This window comes from Lissotriton vulgaris, chromosome 3_1 (assembly GCF_964263255.1).
Source record: "Lissotriton vulgaris chromosome 3_1, aLisVul1.2, whole genome shotgun sequence".
NCBI lineage: Eukaryota > Metazoa > Chordata > Amphibia > Caudata > Salamandridae > Lissotriton > Lissotriton vulgaris.
This window is the reverse complement of record NC_141689.1, coordinates 1,921,415,532-1,921,438,720: the sequence shown is the minus strand read 5'-3', so window position 1 is coordinate 1,921,438,720 and position 23,189 is coordinate 1,921,415,532. Positions and strand designations below refer to the sequence as shown.

The 23,189-nt window shown below is 44.1% G+C and overlaps 1 protein-coding gene across 1 annotated transcript in view; it reads right to left on the bottom strand.

Moving 5' to 3' along the window:
* The window catches only part of KLHL2 (kelch like family member 2), a 459,367-nt gene that overhangs the window by 71,912 nt on the left and 364,266 nt on the right, over positions 1–23,189 (bottom strand). Inside the window, exons 10-11 of the mRNA XM_086962394.1 lie at positions 9,970–10,167; positions 9,313–9,414 (exon numbers count right to left, since the gene is read on the bottom strand). Coding sequence (XP_086818520.1) covers positions 9,313–9,414; positions 9,970–10,167 — 300 coding nt within the window. The remainder of the gene's footprint in view (positions 1–9,312; positions 9,415–9,969; positions 10,168–23,189) is intronic.

The window sequence follows — 23,189 nt, the reverse complement described above, 5'->3', positions numbered from 1 at the left end:
AGATGAGGGGTTATGTTGTCTTCGACCTTACTTCGACTTAGGACGGTACAATTGGTGTATATTAAGTGTACACGGTTAGTCATACTTTTCGAGCGATCGGATCCGCTATGTATAATATGTTGTCACAAGTATGAGTAAAGAGACAGTACAATATTTTGACCAAAATAGAAATCTAGTTAATGCTTGTGACTTTAGAGATAATAGGATACTATAACTTGATACCGTAGTTTTTACCACTACAAGATGGCGCCGATTATCGTTTACGATAAATAGGCGTTCCAATATGGCGCCCACACAGAACGCCACAGAGCAGCGTGGATACTCGCAGCCGACTCGAAGGTATGCGTAAGTGTAAGTTTAATTCTGGTTCGTGTCTTTGAAGCTTATATTGAGGGTGTACACAAATATTAGTCTCCTCTTTTTCAGGAGGGAGACGCTTTGGTGGAGAAACGTCAGGATTTAATGATACTGAGATTGGGTAAGAATAGTTGAGATTACTTTGTATTCTCAATACATCGAGTTTTTTGAGAACCATTATAGTGATTATTGGTTTCCAATTGTTACAGAGACTTTCGGATAATATAGCCCTCCAGTTTCACCATAATAGTACTCAGGAATAATATTCTACATTGTGAAGCGATAAACTGAATGAGGATAATATCGAAGTGTTACATATACTTGTTAAGATCTTGAACTACTAGTTTGACAGGCAGACTTGCGATTTTACCGTTAAGGGGATGTTGAGAAATTATAATACAGATAATTTTTCACTTTACAGCATATGTCCTCCGAATACAAGTGTAACCAGATATGGTGGTAAGCAATTTAATGTACGTTTAAGTATTGTGTAGCTCCTGTTATGTGTTGCTAATGCCTACTCTGCGTTTTTAGCAACATTAGAGAATCACCGTCTATCACACAGTTGGAGACGCACTTCGTGTGATCTGTTACTCTAAGTGAGTCGGTTTTTTATAATTTATGTTTAAATAGTGAACTAGTAACGAGTAAGAATAGGGTTCACAAGCTGTCTTGTCTTTATAGATACTGTTTAGGAGAGATTGGATTCAGAGTGAAGATTTCTGACTCGTGCTTTGTTTATATTGGTGAGTGTCACTCTATATATAAAGTCATGAATATCAACCAGTAGAGTGCGTTTCAATATGGCCTTGCAGATACGAGGGGATCTACAAGTTTACCAATCATATGAATTAATATATTCAATGATAGTCACATAATGTTCTTCAGGGGTATGCTCTAATGTTCGCTTGATACTGAGGGCATCCTAAGTAGGGGTGTTAGGCTTCTGATAAAGTATCTCTGAGGTTACTGAGTTCATGTGATGTCAGTAACATATAAGATGTGTTTGGTGATTTTGATTCATGTTCATTCTGTTATATAGTAGTTAACCTGGAAAAAGACAAGGATATCTTATATTCCAGGATACTGGATTTAGTTCGAGGTAAATATAAGTTTATTAACAAATTGTTGATAGCACCTGGGTTACAAGGTATCCACGATGTTTGGAACGTAAACCTCTTTTGTAAATATCTAAAGGGTTATCTAATCTCTGTCTTTCTCACGAAGAGTACCTACCCTACTACTAGTTATGCATGACATATTATTTTCTTGTTGGAGGTCGCTATAATCTTCCTTCATTTCTCAGACATATAGAGTTCTTATTTTAAAATATGGGCGTTGTTTATGTCTTGGTTACAGCCCTGAGGAAGTATAAGTGTTGTATAAATACACGACGAAAAACGTGTTGGCTGATGTACCATCTATACACTGGACTGTTGTACAGAATGTACAGTTACATTGGATTGGAATAAATTTTGAAGATACGAGTGACTACTAGGACTTATGAATGGACTTGAATTCATTGGACACAGTGTGACTTGCCAGTCATTTACAATTTGTGGAATTATAATACAGTTGAGACTTACATTGTTATTAATATTAGTGTGCTCAGAGGGTATTGATACTGTTGTAAATAAGGCCAGGTAGTCCATATGCTTTCTTGATGCTCCTTTATTCAGGTAAGTTGGTAGGTAAGATATATATAATGGGAAACCCCACCAGGAGTGGCCTCCTGCCACTCAGCCCACAATCAACTCCCAGACATCCACACAGAACATTCTAGCAGGCTCTTGCATCACACATTCTAAGCTGGGCAGCAGGGACAAGTATAACACATCTCCCTTCTTTGATTTGATGAATGAGAGAGATGAATAGAAATTGCGGATGTTCTGTGTGGATGTCTGGCAGTTGATTGTGGGCTGAGTGGCAGGAGGCCACTTCTGGTGGGGTTTCATCCTTTATATATCTTACCTAACATCTTACCTAAATAAAGGAGCATCAAGAAAGTACCTGGACTACCTGGCTTTATTTACAACAGATACAAATGAAATGGGATGGAGGTTCGAAAGCACAGAGCAGTCAAATGACCTAATGAGACCCATGCAACTCATGCCCCTCTGGACTCCCCTAGTTGTCTAGTTTTCAAAACGGTGCAGGTTTTATAGGTTTCCTAAGGTGCCGGCTGAGCTAGGGCCCAAAATCCACAGCTACCCACATTTCAAAACAAGCACTGGTGTAGCCAATTGGTCTCGCCTTTGGGACTTACAAGTGTATAGCCATGCAGCACATTATCGTGGGTGGGTCCATTTTAGCTTAATTCCTGAATATGTTTAAGGTTATATCAAGCCTAACTTGGAACGTGTGGAAGCTTGTGGCACTGCGAGCAGTCTCGGATATCTTGCAGTGGCGTATGAGCAGCCAAGGGAAGCTTGCGGAAGTGATGAATGTGTTGAAGCTCGCAGCTTTGGGAACAGTGTTTGGTAGCTTGCAGAGGTGTAGGGGCAGCCAAGGGAAGCTTCCAGGAGTGATGAACATGTGGAAGCTTGTGGCACTGGGAGCAGTGTCAGGTAGCTTGAAGTGGTGTACGAGTAGCTAAGGGAAGCTTGCAGGCAGAGAAATAAATTGCTTTAACCAGTGCTTTAAATGTTAATAAGATGTATCTTTCTATTCACTTATGTTTTGATGTGCAAATAGATATTGTCTTCTCAACGTTTTCTTTAGTAAAGCACTAACATCCCAGGGGTTAATATCTGTGCTACAAAAGAAGAGGGGCACAAGATGTCTGCAATAGTCCAAGTGGGAAGGCCTGATAGAGGGCAGTGCTGATATATATAATAATAAGAAAACACCACACACGTCTGTCACTCGTACACCTCTTTCCCGTACTGTCTGAGCTAAGCTGTCACTTCCCCAGCAGCCGACAAATGAAGTATAAAACCAGTGGCCCCATTTGCTAGACAATGAAAAGTTTTTTAAAAACCTGAGCTTAACTCTGAAAAGTTTGAGCCAGAAATTAAAACTATCTCCCATGTGGATGACTGGAGCCCAAGAGAAGCGGCATGACGTAAATTGCTGCCACTTCCTTATATTCTAGAACACAGCTTCGAAAAAGTACAGTCTGCATTACTGGAGCTGGGCTTTCAGGAAAATAGATCCAGTAGCCTTAGCGGAATTAACAAACTGAGCAGAGGCCATTTGTAAACTGTTGTCTCGAGTTCTGCTGGAAACCTCTTGTTCTTTAAGGTGATTACTAAAATAAATGGTTTAATTCCTGACAGGATAGGGGACATCCATCTGCAGTGAAAATCAAACAGTGGCAAAGCCAAAATGTTTGGCTTTAATGTGATAACATATGGTGGCATTAGTTCATGTCTGTATTTGCATGTGTGAGCTTTTTAAAGCCATGCCTATTGGCTTTACTGAAGCTTTTTACATAACAACATTGATGAGTAGGAACTATGGGTAAAAGACAGATGGAGAAAACAATTGGAAAAGTCATACAAGGGAAAACAACAAGAAATAACCATCCAAGCACTGTCGGTAGGAAAGGCACAGATGTTGAAAACATAAACGATAAAACAAACAAGGGAAAACATGTACTGTATCCTGAATAAAACATGAAAAAAACGAAACTAAAATGGTTTCTGTGTACACTGCATATACGAGATGACTTAAAGTCTGATGGCTAGTGTACCCTTGAGATGTAAAATGTTACCCCATGCAACCACAGTAGACGGAAGGATGGATCAAGCAACCAATAGCATGAGGTGAGAGAGTCCTGCTGTTCCTGTTGGAGCCAAAGCCCTTTAATGCGTTTTTAAACAACAACTCTCCCAGACAGATGTGCTGTCCAGCTAAACCTAATTAGAGTAAGACGAATTTTATTAGCTCTGAGTTCTAGAACCCTAAGTTTAATGTAAGTAAATTGGCATTGTGGGTGTTTCCCATCAATACATGATTGCCAATAACATGGAATAGATAACACACAAATATCGATTCGTCTATGTAACCACTATGTTACTAAAATAGCCCCAAAGATTTTAAATATAGAAGTTCATCAATTTTGAAAAGAGGCCACTAGGTGACGCTCAATGCTCATAAATAAACAACATCGTGACGCCTTGCATTTTTCTTTCTACAAAGCCATTTGCATTTTGCACAAATATTTTTTAATTGATAAGTGAATCATAAAGAAAGTTTTGCATGAGGATGTTTCCCTTACTCCTGAAGAAACTTCACAAACCAGCAGATTTTCAACATTCGTACGTAGTGCATGTGAAGGTAGTTGGTGTAGTTCAGAACAAGCGACTACGTGCACACGTGGCTGAACAGTTGGATACATTTGAAAATAACTACACAGATTGATCATTTTCTTTGATGAAGATAACAGAAGATTAGCATTCTCCACTTCCTGATGCAGCACTTTATATTGACTATAAACCGAACAAGCATGCTACGCCCCAACAAAGAAATGCGATCCAGGGAATAGCTTAGAAAGACAAGACAAAGACACGCAAGCAGTGTGCACGTCACTGCTCATTCCCACAGCAATACTCTATGGGAGTTAACTTGTAAGAAAAGGTGGGGCATGCACCAACCATTAGCCATTTGCAGGCTACAATTTTTGAATGACAGAGATAAAAGCCTATTCAAAGCGGTGGGAGGAGTCAGATCCCATAAAGTGCCTTCAACAGATCACCCGACAGCTCAAGCACTGTCTAGGCTCAACCTAAAAAGGGTCAGTTTTCAGTGCAAAAATATGATGTGTCTATGGTGCATTTGGGACCCATTCCTGTCGCGGACCATAGGTCTTGCCACACAAGTGAGGTACCATTTTTATTAGGACACTTTCTGGTAGGAAATTTGAGGCTCCACATAGATGCCAGACGTTTTCCTCACAGAAATGTGTGCCAAATGTGTTTTTTTAGTCAAAGTTCGAGGTTTGCAAGGGATTCTGAGTAGGAAAACCTGGTGAGAGCCACAGAAGTCACCCTACCAGGGATTCCCTCAGATGTCTAGATTTTGAAAATGCACAGGTTTGCTTGGTTTCCCTATGCGTCGCATGAATTTTGGCCAAAAATCCACAGCTACCAACAGTGCAAAAAAGGGTTATTTTTTCAGTTGAATAATGTGATGTGTCCATGCTGTGTTTTGGGCTGTTTCCTGTAGCGGGCACTAGAGCTACCCACATAAGTAGGGTTTATCGTGATACTTGAGGTAATGCTAGAGGGTAGGAGGTTTTTGGCTCCCCACAGAGTTTAGAACTTTCCATCATAGAAATGTGAGGAAAATGTGTGTTTTTAGTCAAAGTTTGAGGTTTGCAAGGGTTTCTGGGTAGGAAAACCAGGTAAGAGGCATGCAAGTCACCCCACCTGGGATTTTCCTAGCTGTCTAGTTTTCACAAATGTACAGGTTTGCTAGGTTTCCCTAAGTGCCAGCTAAGCTAGGGCCTAAAATCTACAGCTACCCAAATTGAGTAAAAAATAGTTTTCTGTGATGTGCCTATGTTGAGTTTTGGGCCATTTCCTCTCATAGGCACTAGGCTTACTCACACAAGTGAGGTATAATATTTAGAGGGAGACTTGTTGCAATGCTAGCTGAAATGAAGTTTGGGATTCCCTGCAAATTTCAGAACTGTCCATCACAGACATGTGAGGAAAATTTATTTTTTAATCAAAGTTGGAGGGTTTGGGTAAATAAAACCTGGTGACAGTCATGCAAGCCTTCCCACCCTGGATTTCCCTAGGTGTCTCCTTTAAAAAATGTACAGGTTTGCGAGGTTTCCATAGGTGCTGCCGGAGGTAGGTGTAAAGTCTACAGCTAACCACATTGCAAAGAAGGGTCATTTTTCAGTGGAAAATGTAATGTGTCCATTTTGAATTTTGTACCGTTTACTGTTGCAAGCCTTAGGCCTACCCACACAAGTGAGGTACCATTTTTATTGCAAGACTAAAGGGAATACTAGGTGGAAGGAAATATTTGGGTCCCCACAGAGTCCAGAACTTTTCATAACAGAAATGTGAAGAAAATGTGTTTTTAGTCAAAGATCACAGTTTTAAGGGACTCTGGCTAAATAACCTGGTGAGGGCCATGCAAGTCACCCCACACTGGATTCCCCTTGGGGCCTAGTGTTTAAAAATGTACAGGTATGCTAGGTTCCCCAATGTTCCGGCTGAGGTAGGGCGAAATATCCACAGCTACCATCATTGTAAAAACGGGTTCACTTTTCCGAGGAAAAAGGTGGTGTCTATGATGTGTTTTGGCCCATTTCCTCTAACGAGCAGGCTTCCCTAAGTGCAGCCTGAGCTAGGGCCCAAAATACACAGCTACCCACATTAGAAAAATAGGGTCAGTTTTCAGTGGAAAAAATGTAATGCATTAATGTTGCATTCCCTGTAACGGACATTAGGCCTATTCACACAAATGAAGTACCATTTGTATCGGGAAACTTGGAGGACTGCTAGGTGGAAGAAGGTTTGTGGCTCACAACAAATTCCAGAACTGTCCATCAAAGAAATATGAGGGAAATGTGTTTTTTAAGTCAAAGTTTGAGGTTTGCAAGGGATTCTGGGTATTACATTGGACGAGAGCCATGGAAGTCACCCCACCCTGTATTTCATCTAGGTGTTTTGTTTTAACAAATGTGCAGGTTTGCTAGGTTTCCTTAGGCGCAGCCTAAGCTAAGGTCCAAAATACACAGCTACCCACATTGGAAGAAATGGTCAATTTTCAGTGGAAAAATGTAAATGTGATGAGTTAATTTAGCATTTCCTGTCATGGGTGCAAGGCCTACTCACACAAGTGAGGTTCCATTTATATGGATAGACATGTCAGAACATAAACTAGTAAAAAACTTGTTTTACCAATCGGATGTAACTCCATTTGTGCCTTCCAAATGTAAGCCACTGAGTAAGAAAGTGGACTTTTTGAAAAATTACTTCTGAATCACATGCTACTATGGGTGCCCACAAATTCAGAGACATACAAATAGCACTGCTCCTAAACTTCATCTTTAGTGTCATTTCAAAAATACATAGGTTTCCATGAGATCCATTTTTGACTCCACATATTTCACCATATGAATTGGTCTATAATTGGTGCACAATGAAAACCATTGATTGGTAAAGCTCAGTTGCTGTCTCGGGCACCCTGGGTTCTTGGAGAAAATACAAACCATATATATCCGCGCAACCAGAAGGTTATAGTGGACCTAATAGTATATTGGTTTTGTAAATTGGACATTGTGACAAAAAGTTACAGATGAAAACGTCAGAAATGGCAGTTTTTTTCAAACTCATTTTCAATATTTCTTTATTTTAACAGTTAGTTTCTTTTGAAAACCTTGAGGAATCTACACATATGACTCTTTGCTGAATTCAGAATTCTTCCTACGTTTTAGAAATCTATAGGTTTCCTGGATGGCCCATGCATTTGGTAGGTTGACAGCACAAAAATAGGAACAATGTGCTACTTCTTTAAAAAAGACCATAAGTTTGATAAAAAAAAATGTTTTGCATTTACCTCTGCATATTCCTGAAAGCTGGGAAGATAGTGACTTTGGCACAGAAAACCTTTTGTTGATTCCATTTTTAGGAGGAAAAAAAACAGACACTTTTTTGCATATTACTTTTTTCCTATTTCACCCAAAAAACTAAAAATGCATTTTACCTGCTTCGTTGGTCTCCTCCAGGGGTTTCCAGAAACCTTGTGTCCCTTAAGAATCCCCTGGATGTTGGGAAAAAAACGCAAATTTGGTATGGATACCTTATTTGGACAAAAGGTAATTGGGGCCTAAGTGTGAACTAACCCAAAAAGCCAACAAAGGGCTCAGCACTGGGTGGAAAAGCACCAGCAGTTAAGGAGTTAGTCAGGTGTACTAATTTCAATAGCAGTTGCAAGCCTTCTGAGACCCTAAGTATGTTGGTTTGTAACCACTAACCAGGTATTTCAGATATTCTAAACCCATTTTGGGAGTTGTCAAAGTTTTAACAACTGCTAAATGGGGATAAAGTTTACATCAATTCGGTATTTGGAAGGGGTATGTTTTGGGTGTCTGTTCCAAATACCAAATCGATACCCTATGTATCAATGGCATGCAACTATAATACTATTGATAAGTTACCAAAGGCTTGAGGCCCTTCTACTGATCTGGTACCAGAGATATATTATTGTCCTCAGAAAGCAACAGCTTTTATCATCTGCTCCTGTTAGGTCCTCCTGGTGGGGCTTTGCTAGTCATGGATGTTCGTGTGCCCCAAGTCCACTAGCAGTTTAAATGCTCTTGTGTGAATTGTTATTGACCCGACTCACACCCTATTGGCTTCTCAGAGCCATCAGGTTGTCATTTTATCAGCTCTGACATTCATAGAGACCAGCTAGTCAGACTTACTCTGTCCCATCCACGGCGACTTCTCACAAGTGAAACGCACATTTGCATGTCAATTGGACTGCATGGAATCCATGCATTGGAATGGCATGTGATAGCTACTCAGAGGTGGACAGGGACCCAAACCTAGTAGCCTTTCAAAGGAGAGTCCAAAAGCGCCTCATTGGGAGCTAAACATAACTTGTCTAACCCTGTGTCTCAAGATGCTTGCAAATTACACAGGGAAACTAAGTTAACGCTGCGGCCATGCAGCCTTTTTAGGATCCAGAATGTATGAAATTGACAATGTTTCCTTTGGGCTGGCCAATGCTGAGTCGTCAACAGGAAGCGGGCTGTAAGGAGAATGCCTCCATCCGATGTGTAAAATTACATCACACCTGAAATTTCACCCTTTCAATCAAAGGGATGATGCAAAGCAGAAGTTTTTTTTTACAATACAAGCTACATGTGGTTTTGTTGAAAGCCTCATTAGTAGCTTGAAAAGCGTTCTGTTGGTAACGAAAGATTGCAATTTAATTATTTTACTAACCTAAATAATTAAGTTATGGATAATAATTAGTCATACTTACCGCCAACGACACCGACTCCAACACTGCTTCTCCTGGTGTTCATTGGAGCGACATGAAACCATTCATTGGCCTTGGCATTGTAGACTTCAACAGTTGCCAAACCTGAAATAAAATATGTTAAGTGTCGGTTCTTTATACCAGTACAATAAAGCCTTGCCTTTTTTATTTTCTTACGATTACATATTTATTCCTATTAGGCATTCTGTAGAGCTCCAAGGTCAATTTTTCTAGAACTCATGGGACAAGAAGCTTGGCTTAGCCTTTGCCTGTGAATGCTTGAGACCCCAAAAATCAGTCAGTCTGGTATATATAATAATTACACGTCTGTAAGCTACTTCCCTGCTAAATAATTTAGGAACAAAAATACCAACATCATTTGCGTACTGTACTGTTCTTAATTAGGGGAACAACAAAGCATTATTGGGAGAGGTGGATCATGGAAATGCCAGAAATTCTACTACTTCAAGGGGGTGGAGCAATTTTTTGGAAACATTTCCTCAATCAATTTTCATTAATGTTTGTTGGAATGTCCATCTTAAATCGGACAAATTACAAAATCGAAAATTAATCTACATAACACAAACCCTACTGGCTCTGTTATCAGTACTTGCCTGTAGTACGTAAATATGCAAACAGCAACAGAATGTACACAATTACCTGAACTTCCATCAAAACCCCCCACGGCATAGAGGAGTCCATTCATCACCGCCGCGCCCAGGGTGCTCCTTCTGTCTTGCATGTTAGCAACGTTTGTCCACTGGTCCTTCACCGGGTCATAGGCATCTACTGTGCGAACTCTCAATGAGCCATTAAAGCCGCCCACTGCATACACTGCGCCATGGAGGTACACCACACCTGCAAGATGAGTGACATCATTTGCATCTCTCTGAACATGATGTTACCCAGTATCCTCTGCATCCCCTTATTAACATTGAGACAATTACATTTAGACTTTTCGCATGTTACCTATACCTCGTTTAGTCAGTTAATAATTACCAACACATTAAGTCGCCCCAAGGAAATTTCTGTAAGCCTACAGAAACTCTAAATTGGAAAGAAATGGTTTGCATGAGCTACACTTGGCCGCCAGAACTTGACACTTAGTCTTCCCCGGCTGTGATTTTTGTATTCCTAATCTCAGGATTCATGAAGTAAGCACCAAGTTCAGAATGCTCCAAGTTTAGTTTCCTTAGTTTCCACTCTTTACCCTTCCCATAGTCTGCTGGCAGCACACAAGAGACAGCAAAGAGGCAAAGGGTTCAGAGGATCAACACCGTGATGTCATCAGGGAATGTCAAAGAATGTGGGATGTCAGTTCTACTGGCATGTTTATTTTTTATTTATTTTATTTTAGAGGTTTTATATAGCGCTGGCTGGACCCGGGGGTATCAGAGCGCTTTACATTTTAGAGACAAGAAAGGTCAATAAGATAGGGGACATACATAGCATCAATGTATATAAACAACATATAAGTCTCAGCCTGAACAGATTTCAAAATGATAAATATGGGAAATAAGCACATTAAAATGTGAAAGATGTGAATAAATCAAAAATATCAACAACAAAAAATTGCAGAGCCAGGATAGGGAGGTTAATGGTCCGTTAGGTTGGTAAGGAAGGGAAGCAGGAGGGGCAGAAGTGGGGGGGGGGGTTGGAGGGGATGCGGGTTGAGGGTGGACAAGGGAGGGGGGAGCAAGGAGGAGTGAAGGTGGTAAACAGGGAGGGGGAAGTGACGAGGAGGAAGGGCGAGTGGGGCTAAAAAAGGGAGGGCGAATACATCTAGGGTCGGACAGATGTAACCAGTGGAAGAGAACAGATATGGATTAGGGTCCCCAGTATTTATTGAGGAGATGTAGTTAGAGTTCTTTTTTGAAACTAGAGTAGGAAGGGTTGCAGCGAAGGTCAGTTGGAAGGGCATTCCAAATGCAAGGAGCGTTGCCGGTAAAAGGATCGAGACTGGGTGGTTTTCTTTTTTAGAAGGGGGGGATAAGAAGGAAGGTGTTAGTACCTCTCAAAGAACGGGAGCAACCGGCTTTAGTGAGTTTGCTAGCGAGGTACGTCGGCGTATTCTGATGGAGAATTTTGTGTGTAATGCAGGCTGTTTTGTAAGTGGATCTACCTTCAATGGTTGATGAATGTTGATGAATAAACGTCTGTGGGTGCAAGTGGAGTGCGGGGAGGCAAAGGGATGATGGCCAACATGCACCAAGAGTTAGATGTTGTCTAGCAGGTGGCAGGATAAATCCTCTCACATATGGGTTATCATGGGGACAACAGGCATACCTAGAATGAATCAATGGTTGAGAGAGTAGTAATAGCTGGAAGCCGATGAGAAAGATTTACTGTGATTGCAAAAGGTCTAGGGGTGCTAACTCTCTAACTTTTATCCAATGTCTATGTTCTAGCAATGTTTTATAACAGCTTTTTGTAGCATCTTTCTCTTCTTTCAGTCCTTCACAATCAAATCACAGGCTCCAAAGGCTAATCTGTATTCAGCAGCTACATGTGCTGCACACTGGACTGCCTACTACGGCTCTCTGCCTCTGAGAAAGCAACCGGGCATGAGGAGGAATAAAAGCTGTAGCATTTTTAATAGATTCATTGAATGAGGCACGAGGTTATAATCAGTCATGCAAGAAAAGCTTATTTTGCTATGTTTTGTACACATGCACATCGTTAACAAGTGACAGCAGCTACAACTTCTCAGGAACATTGTAATTGGTGATGTCATTCCAGATAGACATGTGACTGAACACTATCTGTAATTCCACTCTAACGTTTCTGTGACCCTGATGAGGTTAGAACTAAATGCAATGACCATTTCCTTTGCATATGTACTTTACCAGTGGCCAGGCGTCTCAAACACATGGTGTCATGTCGTCATGCCTGACCCCTATCCAGGGACAGGGCAGGCGAGTAGGAAGGGGAGGGACAGGAAACGGGAACCGGAACAAGAGTTAGTCTGTTAGCCAGTTGAATGCTGGCAGGCATTAAAGCAAGGTGCATTCATGAAAGCTCCAACTCCCGTGTCTCATTACTAGGGGCAGATGCGACAATGGCGACGAGGGTGGGATCCACACACTCCTACAGATATAGACACGCAGCCCAGCCGTTTACACCCGGCCCGACCAGCGAGTCTGCAGTCCATCCCACAGGCAGCGCAAGGAGAGCGCGAAACGAAGACCGGCGTTGGGAACTGCCAAGAGCGAGCACCTCAGAGGATACAGCGCCGCTTGCCCAAGAACAGCTGCAAACAAAACAGGTGATGGACCGAATGTGGATCAATGTCACACATTCACCCCAGTCCGAAGATCTGGGCCCAAATCCATCGTTTTTTTGCACTCCACACCACCCTGGGTTAGACAATGGCGATATGCAAATCAGCTCTGACCCTGTGCCCCATGGGAACAGTCCAGTCCGAACTACAAAAGCCATGTCCTTCCCAGAACGGAATCAAGCATCCGAGGACCGGACCGGTTTCGAGGTAACACCTCTCATCAGCCCGGCTAGCTTGACTCCAGTGGTCCAGATCTTCGGACTGGGGTGAGTGTGTGACATTGATCCACATTCGGTCCATCACCTGTTTTGTTTGCATATTCCGCCCTAAGTGCGCTGGGGATGCCCAGACGTGGGTCCCAGGCACTCCACACCACTGGAGTCAAGCTAGCCGGGCTGATGAGAGGTGTTACCTCGAAACCGGTCCGGTCCTCGGATGCGTGATTCCATTCTGGGAAGGACATGGCTTTTGTAGTTCGGACTGGACTGTTCCCATGGGGCACAGGGTCAGAGCTGATTTGCATATCGCCATTGTCTAACCCAGGGTGGTGTGGAGTGCAAAAAAACGATGGATTTGGGCCCAGATCTTCGGACTGGGGTGAGTGTGTGACATTGATCCACATTCGGTCCATCACCTGTTTTGTTTGCATGCCCAAGAACAGCGGCGCAGGCAAGAAGCTCGTGCCCCGCCGTGAAGATAATCACGAGGGAGCCCCAGACACCGAGCAGCGCCGCAGCGGACGTGAGAGACACGTCAGCCTGCGAAGACGCGAAGGAGCCGACAAAGCAGGGGTGAGTCCCGCTCCCATAACGGAGAGAGAGAGCGTGATTGTGGCAGCCGGTCAGAGTGAGAGCAAGCAAGCAAGAGTCTGGAGCAGCCAAGGCCCGAAAATACAGCGTCCCACACGGCGGCCATCTTGAGGTCAGGCGCTGGCCATTGGATAACCCACGACCTGAACACGGCGGCCATCTTGAAGTCAGGCGCCCTCCACTATAACTCACAAACTGCAACACTAAAAAGAGCGGGAAGCTCCTATTTGGCCAAATCAAGTCACTGAGGCCCACAAATGTCCGATACTGAACCCAACAGCACTTCTGGAGGAACCATTACAGCAGGCCCAGCAACACAAGCCAACGCAGCCATGATGCCTCACGCGCCCATGGGGGCACCCTTCTTGCGACAGCCAGAGCCGCTGGCGCTGACGCCAGGCAACAGCATGGGGCCTGCGTGGAAGAGCTGGAGCGAAGACTTCGAGGACTACATGGCTGGGTCCCTGGTACAAGAACCCAAACAGAAACTCGTAGCTTTAAGAAACCTAATAGGCAAAGAGATAGCACAGATCATCAAGGAACTGCCAAATGCATCGACTGCTACATATGAGGAGATAAAAGATACCCTCGACAGACGATTCCTCCACAAGGGCAACGTGGACTACGAACGGTACACGTTTAATCTAGCCTCCCAAGAAAAGGAAGAGTGCATGAGTGACTTCATCATGCGTATCAAAAGGATGGCACGTCACTGCGAATTCGACAACTTCAAGACAGAGGACGCGCTGCGACTCCGCATTATTGATGGATGCCAATCCGAATCCTTACGCCGGCGACTCCTGAAGAAACAATACACTCTTGAAGAAATCGAGGAACTCACAAGAATCAACGACCAGGCAGAGGAACATGCAAAACGGATGGAGACCCACAAGTCCGACCGGAAAGAACACGCCCTCCGGATGCAGGCACACAAAGTCACCAGACACGCAACAAACTCCCACAGATCGAGTAAGCCAACCCACACCTCCCGAAGAACACCCTCCAGACGAGAATCGCGACACAACCGATCCAGCAAATCAGCACCCGCATGCTACAGGTGTGGACAGGACTACCCACACTCAGGACAATGTCCAGCGATTGGTCAGCGATGTCACCGCTGTGGAAGGGACAATCACTTCGAGATAGCGTGTCAGGCCAAACAGTCAACGCGCAGGTCATCAATCTCTCGGCATGGCGCACGACACCATGCACGTGCTATAAAGGGGAGAGAAGGACGCTCATCCAGCTCATCGAAATCCAGCACTCGATCAACAAGCCCATATCAATCACGAGGCCGATCTACGAGTGCCCACCGCTCCCGACATCAAATTGTCAGGTTTCTGCATCACCGCGCCTACCTAACAGTTAGGTACTACAACTCCCATGAACCTTTGCTGGGGGAAGTATATGGTTGGTGGTGACAGGAAGGAAGTTGCACGTAATTCTGAGTCCGTTTTTGTTTTTGCTTTGTGTTGTGGAAGACCGGGCTGTTAGCGTCGTGCTGCTGCTGCTCGCTGTTGGGAACTTTCCAAGACTGCACGCCCGCTGTTTATGAGGTACTGTACAAAAGAGAAAGCCGCTGGGAGTATCATACTCGCGCGCTCTCTCGCTTTATATTTTGAGTCTTTGTTCGGAGGAAACGCATCGGCTGATGCGTGCCGATATTGGGACCAGCTGAGCTGGGTTTCGGTTTACACGGAACTACGCGGCGGCTGCTGCTAGTTGCCGTTTAGGTCTTCGTTAGATCTAGAAACATTCAACTGCAGAGAACGGGGATAAAGAAATACCCCCGTGTGTTCTTTCTGTAGCTGCAACGACCGGAGTAGTGTGGTGGTCACATCTACCTATTACCGGCGAAAGGAATTGATTAATACATAATTAGGTAGCGGAACGTAGTGGTGGTCGCAACCACACGTTACCGTTACTTCAGTAGCAAGTATAAGTATATGTGTACACCAACGTTGTTTCTTCTCGGTTTTGAGCAGATGAATTACTATTAGTAACTGTGAAAGGAACAGTACCTGATCGAGTGCCAACAGAGCTATTATTCTACAAACTCTTTTAAGGTTTTTTGAGCTAATGATAAGTGAAATTACTTAAAGAATATTTAAGAGGAACTTGTCATTCGTTAGGGGTCAAATTACAACGTCCAACTCCACATTATATGGTGTGTATCCTAAAAGGGTTTTCTTTCTGAGTTTATAAGACTGTTGGGTGTTCTTGTGATAACCTGTGTGTATCTTTGCAGGAAATTGGACTGGTATTCTTTTATGCAAGTTGGAGGAATGTGTACAGCCTCTTAAGGTATTCAGTCTTCTAGCGAGAATAATTGAGAGAGCAGTAGTTTTGATTGTTGTTATAAATCTTATGCTCTGTCATTTCAGATCCCTTGTCCCTGCTGACCCCTACCCGTCCCCGGTCTCTTTTCATTATTTATCCCTCACCTGATGGTTCGAACCCCCTGTGTACTATTTCAGGGCGTTGGTAACATCAGGAGGTGGACCCCTTCATTCATCAATCGGATCCTGTGGAGCGGGCCCTGACACAAATAGTGGACTCCTATCGATCACGCAGACCCACCTCCAGCGAATCATCATCACTCACGCCTGTGTCACAAGACAGTGACGAATACATCTGCATGGTGTCGGACCCTGACCGTTTGAAACAATACCCTAAACTAGACATCAAGATTGGAGACCACCCGGCAAAGTTTGTCCTTGACTCAGGAGCGTCACTGAACTATATCTGCGCACTTGAATACTACAACATGAAACAGCGACCCAAACTAGAGCCAGCAGCGGTTCGCATATTTACATGGATGTCACGAAAGCCTTTACCATGCCTGGGTTGTTTTCACACAACACTTGCATTTAAAGACAGAAAAATCCCGGCCTACATCCACGTGGTAGAAGGACCAGATGTGGCTGATTGTCTGCTCAGCCTACCGACAGCAGAAAGACTAAAACTAGTGGAACTCCTCTATATGACTGAAGATGCCCTTGACATCGTGGCAAAATTTCCGAACCTCTTCAAGGGCCTGGGGAAACTGAATCACTTCAAGGTGAAACTGCACATTGACGAACGTGTGACACCCATCGCTCAACACCACAGGAAGGTGCCCTTCCACTTACAGCAAGCCGTCGACGATGAGCTCCAGGATCTTTTACAAACGGATATCATTGAGCGCACGTCAGGACCCACACCGTGGGTATCACCGGTCGTGGTAGTCCCCAAAAAAGGGCAAGATAACAAGGTCAGGCTGTGCGTGGACATGCGCACACCCAACACTGCCATCGAGCGAGAACGCCACCCGGGCCCCCACATAAGTGATATGATCACGAGACTCAATGGTGCCACAGTGTTCTCCAAACTCGACCTTAACAAAGGTTACCACCAGTTGGAGCTTCATGACAAGTCGAGATATATCACGAAATTCACCACGCACCAAGGCCTCTTCCGCTACAAGCGCTTGAACTTCGGCATTTCATCAGCTGCCGAAATTTTCCAGGAGGCCATCCGGCGAGTTATACAAGGAATTCCCAACGCATTCACTTACAGTGACGATTTACTATTCTTCGGAAAAGACCAGACGGAACACGACAACGCTCTCGACAGAGTATGTCACGCTCTGCTGAATGCCAACCTGACGCTTAATGCCAACAAATGTGAATTTCACAAGGACACCCTGAAATTCTATGGATACATTTTCTCCAGGGAGGGAATGAAGCCTGACCCGGAAAAGGTAGCCGCACTTGCCGACACCCCGACACCCCGCGATGTGAGTGATCTCCGCTCGTTCCTTGGAATGGCGAGCTACTGCGCGCGCTACATCCGCGACTACGCTACTATCAGCTACCCGCTACGAGAACTCACATGTCAGGGCCAGCCCTTTGAATGGTCCAACGCATGCGAACAGGCATTCGCTGAAATCAAACAGGCTGTTGGCTCGGCCATCAATCTCGCCTACTTCGACACGAAAAAAAGAACAGAAATCACGGTTGACGCCAGCCCGGTGGGCTTGGGCGCTATCCTGGCTCAGTACCGCGAGGACTCTGACCAGCGCCACATCATTGCGTATGCGAGCCGCAGCCTCACGGACACTGAAAATGCGTACTCCCAGCCGGAGAAGGAAAGCCTGGCTGTGGTGTGGGCATGCGAGCATTTCCACCTGTTCGTATATGGCAAGCATTTTACAATTGTCACAGACCACCAGGCACTCATCACCATCTTCGTCAATCCCAACGCCAAGATGCCGCCGCGCATTGAGCGGTGGGGATTGCGTCTCCAGGACTACATATATACCATCGTCCACAAGCCAGGGAAAGCTGAAAATCCAGATGACTATATGTCTCGACATCCTCTGATCGTCACTAATGTCGCTCACTCCCTGGCCGATGACTACATCCACTTTGTCATCGATGCGGCCTGCCCTCCTACAGTCCCACTGGAAGCCATTCAAGAGGCATCGGCAGATGACCCGCTCGTGCAAGCTGTCATGACCCGCATCCGCACAAATTCCTGGCGCCACGTGAAAGACACGCCTCAGGACTCGGAACAACACCTCCACGAACTCATAGCCTTCCAACACGTACAAGATGAACTCTCCATCAGTGACAACGGACTACTTCTGAGAGGGGGGAGGATTGTAATCCCGCACAAGCTACGCCAAGGGGTCATCAACCTGGCCCATGAAGGCCATAGAGGCATAAACGCTACAAAGAAGACCTTAAGAGAACGCGTCTGGTTCCCCACGCTAGATCAGATGGTGGAGTCAACCTTAAAAGACTGCATGACGTGGCAGCTGGTAAGTCGTGAGGAACCACCCGCCCCGCTTCAAATGTCAGAACTACCAGACGGGGTGTGGCAGAAGGTCGCAGTCGACTTCTTTGGACCACTGAAATCAGGACAATATATCATAGTCGTCATGGACGAGTATTCACGGTTCCCATTTGCACACATGGTGCCATCTACCAGAGCAACGGCGGTCATTCCAATACTGGACGAGATCTTCGCAGCCTGGGGCATCCCCCTACGAGTCAAATCTGATAATGGACCCCCATTCAACGGCCGCAAATTCACATACTTTGCGGAACACCTCAACTTTAAACACCAGAAAATCACACCACTATGGCCACAGGCCAACGGCATGGTGGAACGCTTTATGGGGACACTAAAAAAGGCGATTCAGCAAGCTGAGTCAACACACCGAGACATTCAGCAAACCTTGAATGAAGTACTGAGAGCGTACCGTACCACCCCGCATAACACCACAAATCAGTGCCCGGCCACTGTAATGCTAGGGAGAGCGCCCCGCACTCGACTACCCATGATGAGCAACACACCTCAACCACGGACCATAAACGTTGATCATAGCACCCTAGTCGAGATTGATCACGAGAAGAAACTCAAGATGAAAACATACGCTGACCGGCGCAGGCGCGCCAAGGACGTTGACATTCAGCAAGGAGACTGGGTGATAGTCCGGGGCGACCGACGAGCAAAGGCGGACAGCCGATATCTTGACCACCCTCTCCAAGTTAGCAAACGGAAAGGAACCATGATCACGGCAAAGGCTGACCACAAGCAGATAACAAGAAATATATCACACTTCAAGAAATGCAATCCCCGCAATCACCGTGGAGCCTCCTCGAGTCAAACTTCAAGTGACTCAGCAAGCCACAGCGACATTGGTGACCAAGATCATCACAGCCCTCTGAGACTCAACAATGACGCGAGCCATCACGTCCAAACACCAGAACAAGAGAGCCGTCCGAAGCGCCAGATAAGAAAGCCCAGGCGACTCGTTGAAGAGATGTGAGAGACGGTGAGACTTTTGTACAAAAGGGGGAGATGTCATGTCGTCATGCCTGACCCCTATCCAGGGACAGGGCAGGCGAGTAGGAAAGGGAGGGACAGGAAACGGGAACCGGAACAAGAGTTAGTCTGTTAGCCAGTTGAATGCTGGCAGGCATTAAAGCAAGGTGCATTCATGAAAGCTCCGACTCCCGTGTCTCATTACTAGGGGCAGATGCGACACATGGGTTAGGCATGTTTTGTTTTTTTTAACTTAAAAAATAGTGCGTATTTGAAAAATAAAGAACACTGAACATCACGGTAAACCTCCCTAAAAGTTCTGCATTGGTGTCTTGTTAAGTGACTTGCTTATTCTAAATCATGCTTCATACATACCGAACATTGTAGGAATAACTGATGTTAACAATATAGTCAATCACATCACAACCTCACTCTGCGGGTATGCTGATATCTCTGGATGCGACGAGCATTTATAGCTAAGAGTGTGAAACTGATATTAGGAGGGAGATGCTTACAACCATTCAGCCCCTGACTTCCTTGCCTCCCATTCTGCCTCTCATAAATGATATGGGGTGGACAGAACCCACGGAATTTGACTCCGCAGAGTTACAATAAAACTCCAAGAATCTGTGGAGTTCCGCAAACAGGCGGAAATAGGCAGGTTGTGCTGTTTGCGCTGTGATTTAGCACTGTTAGCGTGTTCCACCCTGAAACATTTGCACGAATGGCACCACGGGGTGCCCCAGAGGGCACAGCTACTCGAGTAAATTTTGCGGCTGCTTGAGTAGATTTTCTACTCGAGCTGCAGCCTTCTGACTGTGAGCGGTCGTGACCGCCGGTGTTAGAAAAATCTCACCAGATGTCCTCATAGCGACCGAATTCGCATTAGGAGATGCCAAATCTCACTCACGCTCGCCAACTTACTGTTCTGTAGCCACACATGGGAAAATATTCCACCATGTGGCGATGGATGAAATTTGCCCGGAACTCCTCGTTACAAGAGTAATGCAAAGTCGACAATATTCTATCAATTCTGCAGCAGGAACTAAATATAAGTGTAGCTAAAAGAGTGTCCTGACTTGGCCGCGAATTACAGACTCAAATACTCAAATACTTATACTTTTAACACGCCTTGGATATTTGTTAGTATGATGACACATTGGTGACGTTCCATATCTTGTGATGATCTTCCTCTTGTCCTTTCCATGTTCTATCTTCTGAAGGAAATGGTATCCATCAGGCTACAAAGCTCATACAGGTTCAGGCACCTGATGATAGCAAAGATATGTCCCTGGTCTTACAGAATTCTCAAGCTTATGACACCAGAGCTAGAAGATTTCAAAGCTCCTACAGGCCAGGGCATATAATAGCAACACTGCACTTGACTTGCCAACACCTTATAGGTACAGCTTCAGTCAACAAACCTACACTACCATATGGTGTACAAAGATCTCATATGGTAAGGTATCAGTCAAAAAAATACCTAGAAGTTAATAATGAATGAACAGGGCCCGTCTTTAAACAGCATTTCTATCTTTTTACTTATGAGTATCTTACAAGATCAAACAGGAGGATAGAAATGAGAATACCTGACACATTTTGAAATCCTGTTGCATTATTACAGAAGGCAATCAAGGCTTACCACCAGGAGAGCTAGGAAGTGAGGATCTTCCGAGAAGTAGATTTTGAAATACCAAGCCAATCACTACATTTTATTCCAGTTTGTGTTAACCTGAACCCAGTGGCAAAAGTGAAGGGGGACCTCCCACCTTACCTATGTCTAAGTCCAGCCCAACCTAACAGCACAGCTGTCACTCTGAAACACTGATCTTGCAGATCTATGCATAATATAGCAGGACTACCTCTCAGGTTACAAAGATATAATAGGTTAAAACATTTGGCAGAACAGATATAATTCTCAGGTTCAAGTCTCTGACATAGAGCTATTACTCAAATTACCGAGATATTATACGCTTATGCATTGGACTTCAGAATTTCCAGGCTTCCGCTATCACATAATAACATAAAACAATCTTACAGACTAAGGTCTAAGATGAAAAAACTATCTTTGAGGTTACTAAACAGTTTCAGGCCAAGACATTGGACAGGGAAATTCTCTATTACGTTTATGGCATTTATAAAGTATCAACTGTCACTCTGAAAGCCATATCCTGGTGCCACAAAAACCAAAAGAGTATATAAACAATAAGAGAACTAGGAAGATGGCTATCAAGCATCAATGAAAATATTTACGGATTTAACCAATGTTTTAGGGATTTTCTAAGCCCGAGGAGATAGATATCTTTCCTAAAATACACTAGTGATTTGTTCCATCTTTGTGCTGCAGCGATGGACAATGCTCAACTTACAAAAGAAGAAAGGTGAAGCCTAGCGACCGTTAGTAAAGTTTGATCTCTAGATCACAAAGAGCAAGAAGGGTGGTAGTATTTTTCATAACGGAGTCACTTGTGGAATAAACTCCTTTGTGCACAAGACGTAAGGTAGGAACAAAATGCTCCTTGGCTGGCAGGCAGTAGGGAGAATCCATGGTGCGTAAAATATGGTTTCTGGCTCTTGGGCCTAACTCTAACCTCGCAGCATAGTTTTGAACTGACTGAAGCATATAAATTAGTCAGACAACTCAAGATAAACGGCATTACACTGACCTAGCCAAGCCAATATGAATGTGTTTAAGAAAACACATGTAGGACGGTATTCCGCATGCATTTAGCACGCATGCCTTCTGAACGCCGTCATTAGTACGAACACGTCTTTAGCACGCATTTGTTCACGGCACAAGTCATTATAATGACTTGCCTTAGGGGGGCGCTGGATTTTGAAATAGTTTTCTTTACTATTCCAACTCCAGTCTGTGCAACAGTAGGGAAGGTGGTAGACTTTAATTCCAACACTACTCTACCAATGCGCTCCCCTAAAGCAAGTCATGGTCAAAACGTTTTCGTTCTATTGCTGATGCTGTGAAAGCACAGCGTGATTCCGGCTCCGTCCTAAAACACTTTTCCCAAGATAAACACCTTGTGTGAAAAGAGAACAGATGCAGAATTCTCTTTAATGTTCGAAAAAGAAAGCAACATTTGGAGACCACGGATTTAACCTGCTTGCAAAGAGTGCAAGCCAAACCAAATTTCACCACTAGATTTTTCACACAGGATAGGTTTTGGGCTCAATGAGGTAGCCTAAAATGGAAGATCCAGAATAGTATGTCAAGCCAGAAGCAGTGGTTTCGATCAATGGTGAAAACTCAGCTACTATTAAAATATCTAGAGGAACAAGGCAGCGGTGTCCGTGCTCCCCTTTGCTTTTTGCTATATTTATCGACCCGTTTATCCACAGGTTAGAGACGAATATATCTATCATTCCAATAAAGACCCTTAATGGTGAAACTAAGTGCCTTGCATACGCCGATGACATCGCTATAGTCACTGCTGATCCAAATAATTCCTTAGATGCAATGGAACAAGAGGCAAAAAAATTTGGAGAAATCTCCGGATATAAACTGAACCGGAATAAAACTCAAATCATAATCAATAGTAAATGTAATTATGCGGATGAAAGAGTGACGGAGAATGCGATATATCTCGGCGTTAATCTTACTGCTAACTTAAATAATCTTGTAAAACTCAACATGGGCCCCCTAATGAAACTAACGGAAAAAAGCCTAAAAAAACTCCATAATCTGCACTTAACAATTATCGGAAGATGTAATTTAATTAAAATGTTATTTTTTCCAAAATTCTTATATTTTTTTCGTACAATCTGCTTAAACTTTGAACCACTGTTATTTAAGGAAATTGACGGTATTTTTGCCCGCTTTATATGGGGATATGGAAGAACTCGTAGAGCTAATAGATTTATCACCTTGCCGACAGACAGAGGAGGTCTCGCACTCCCTAATCTTAAAGTTTATTGGTGGGCGACAGTCCTTAAATATAGTAGACTGCTGTTAACTTCACATC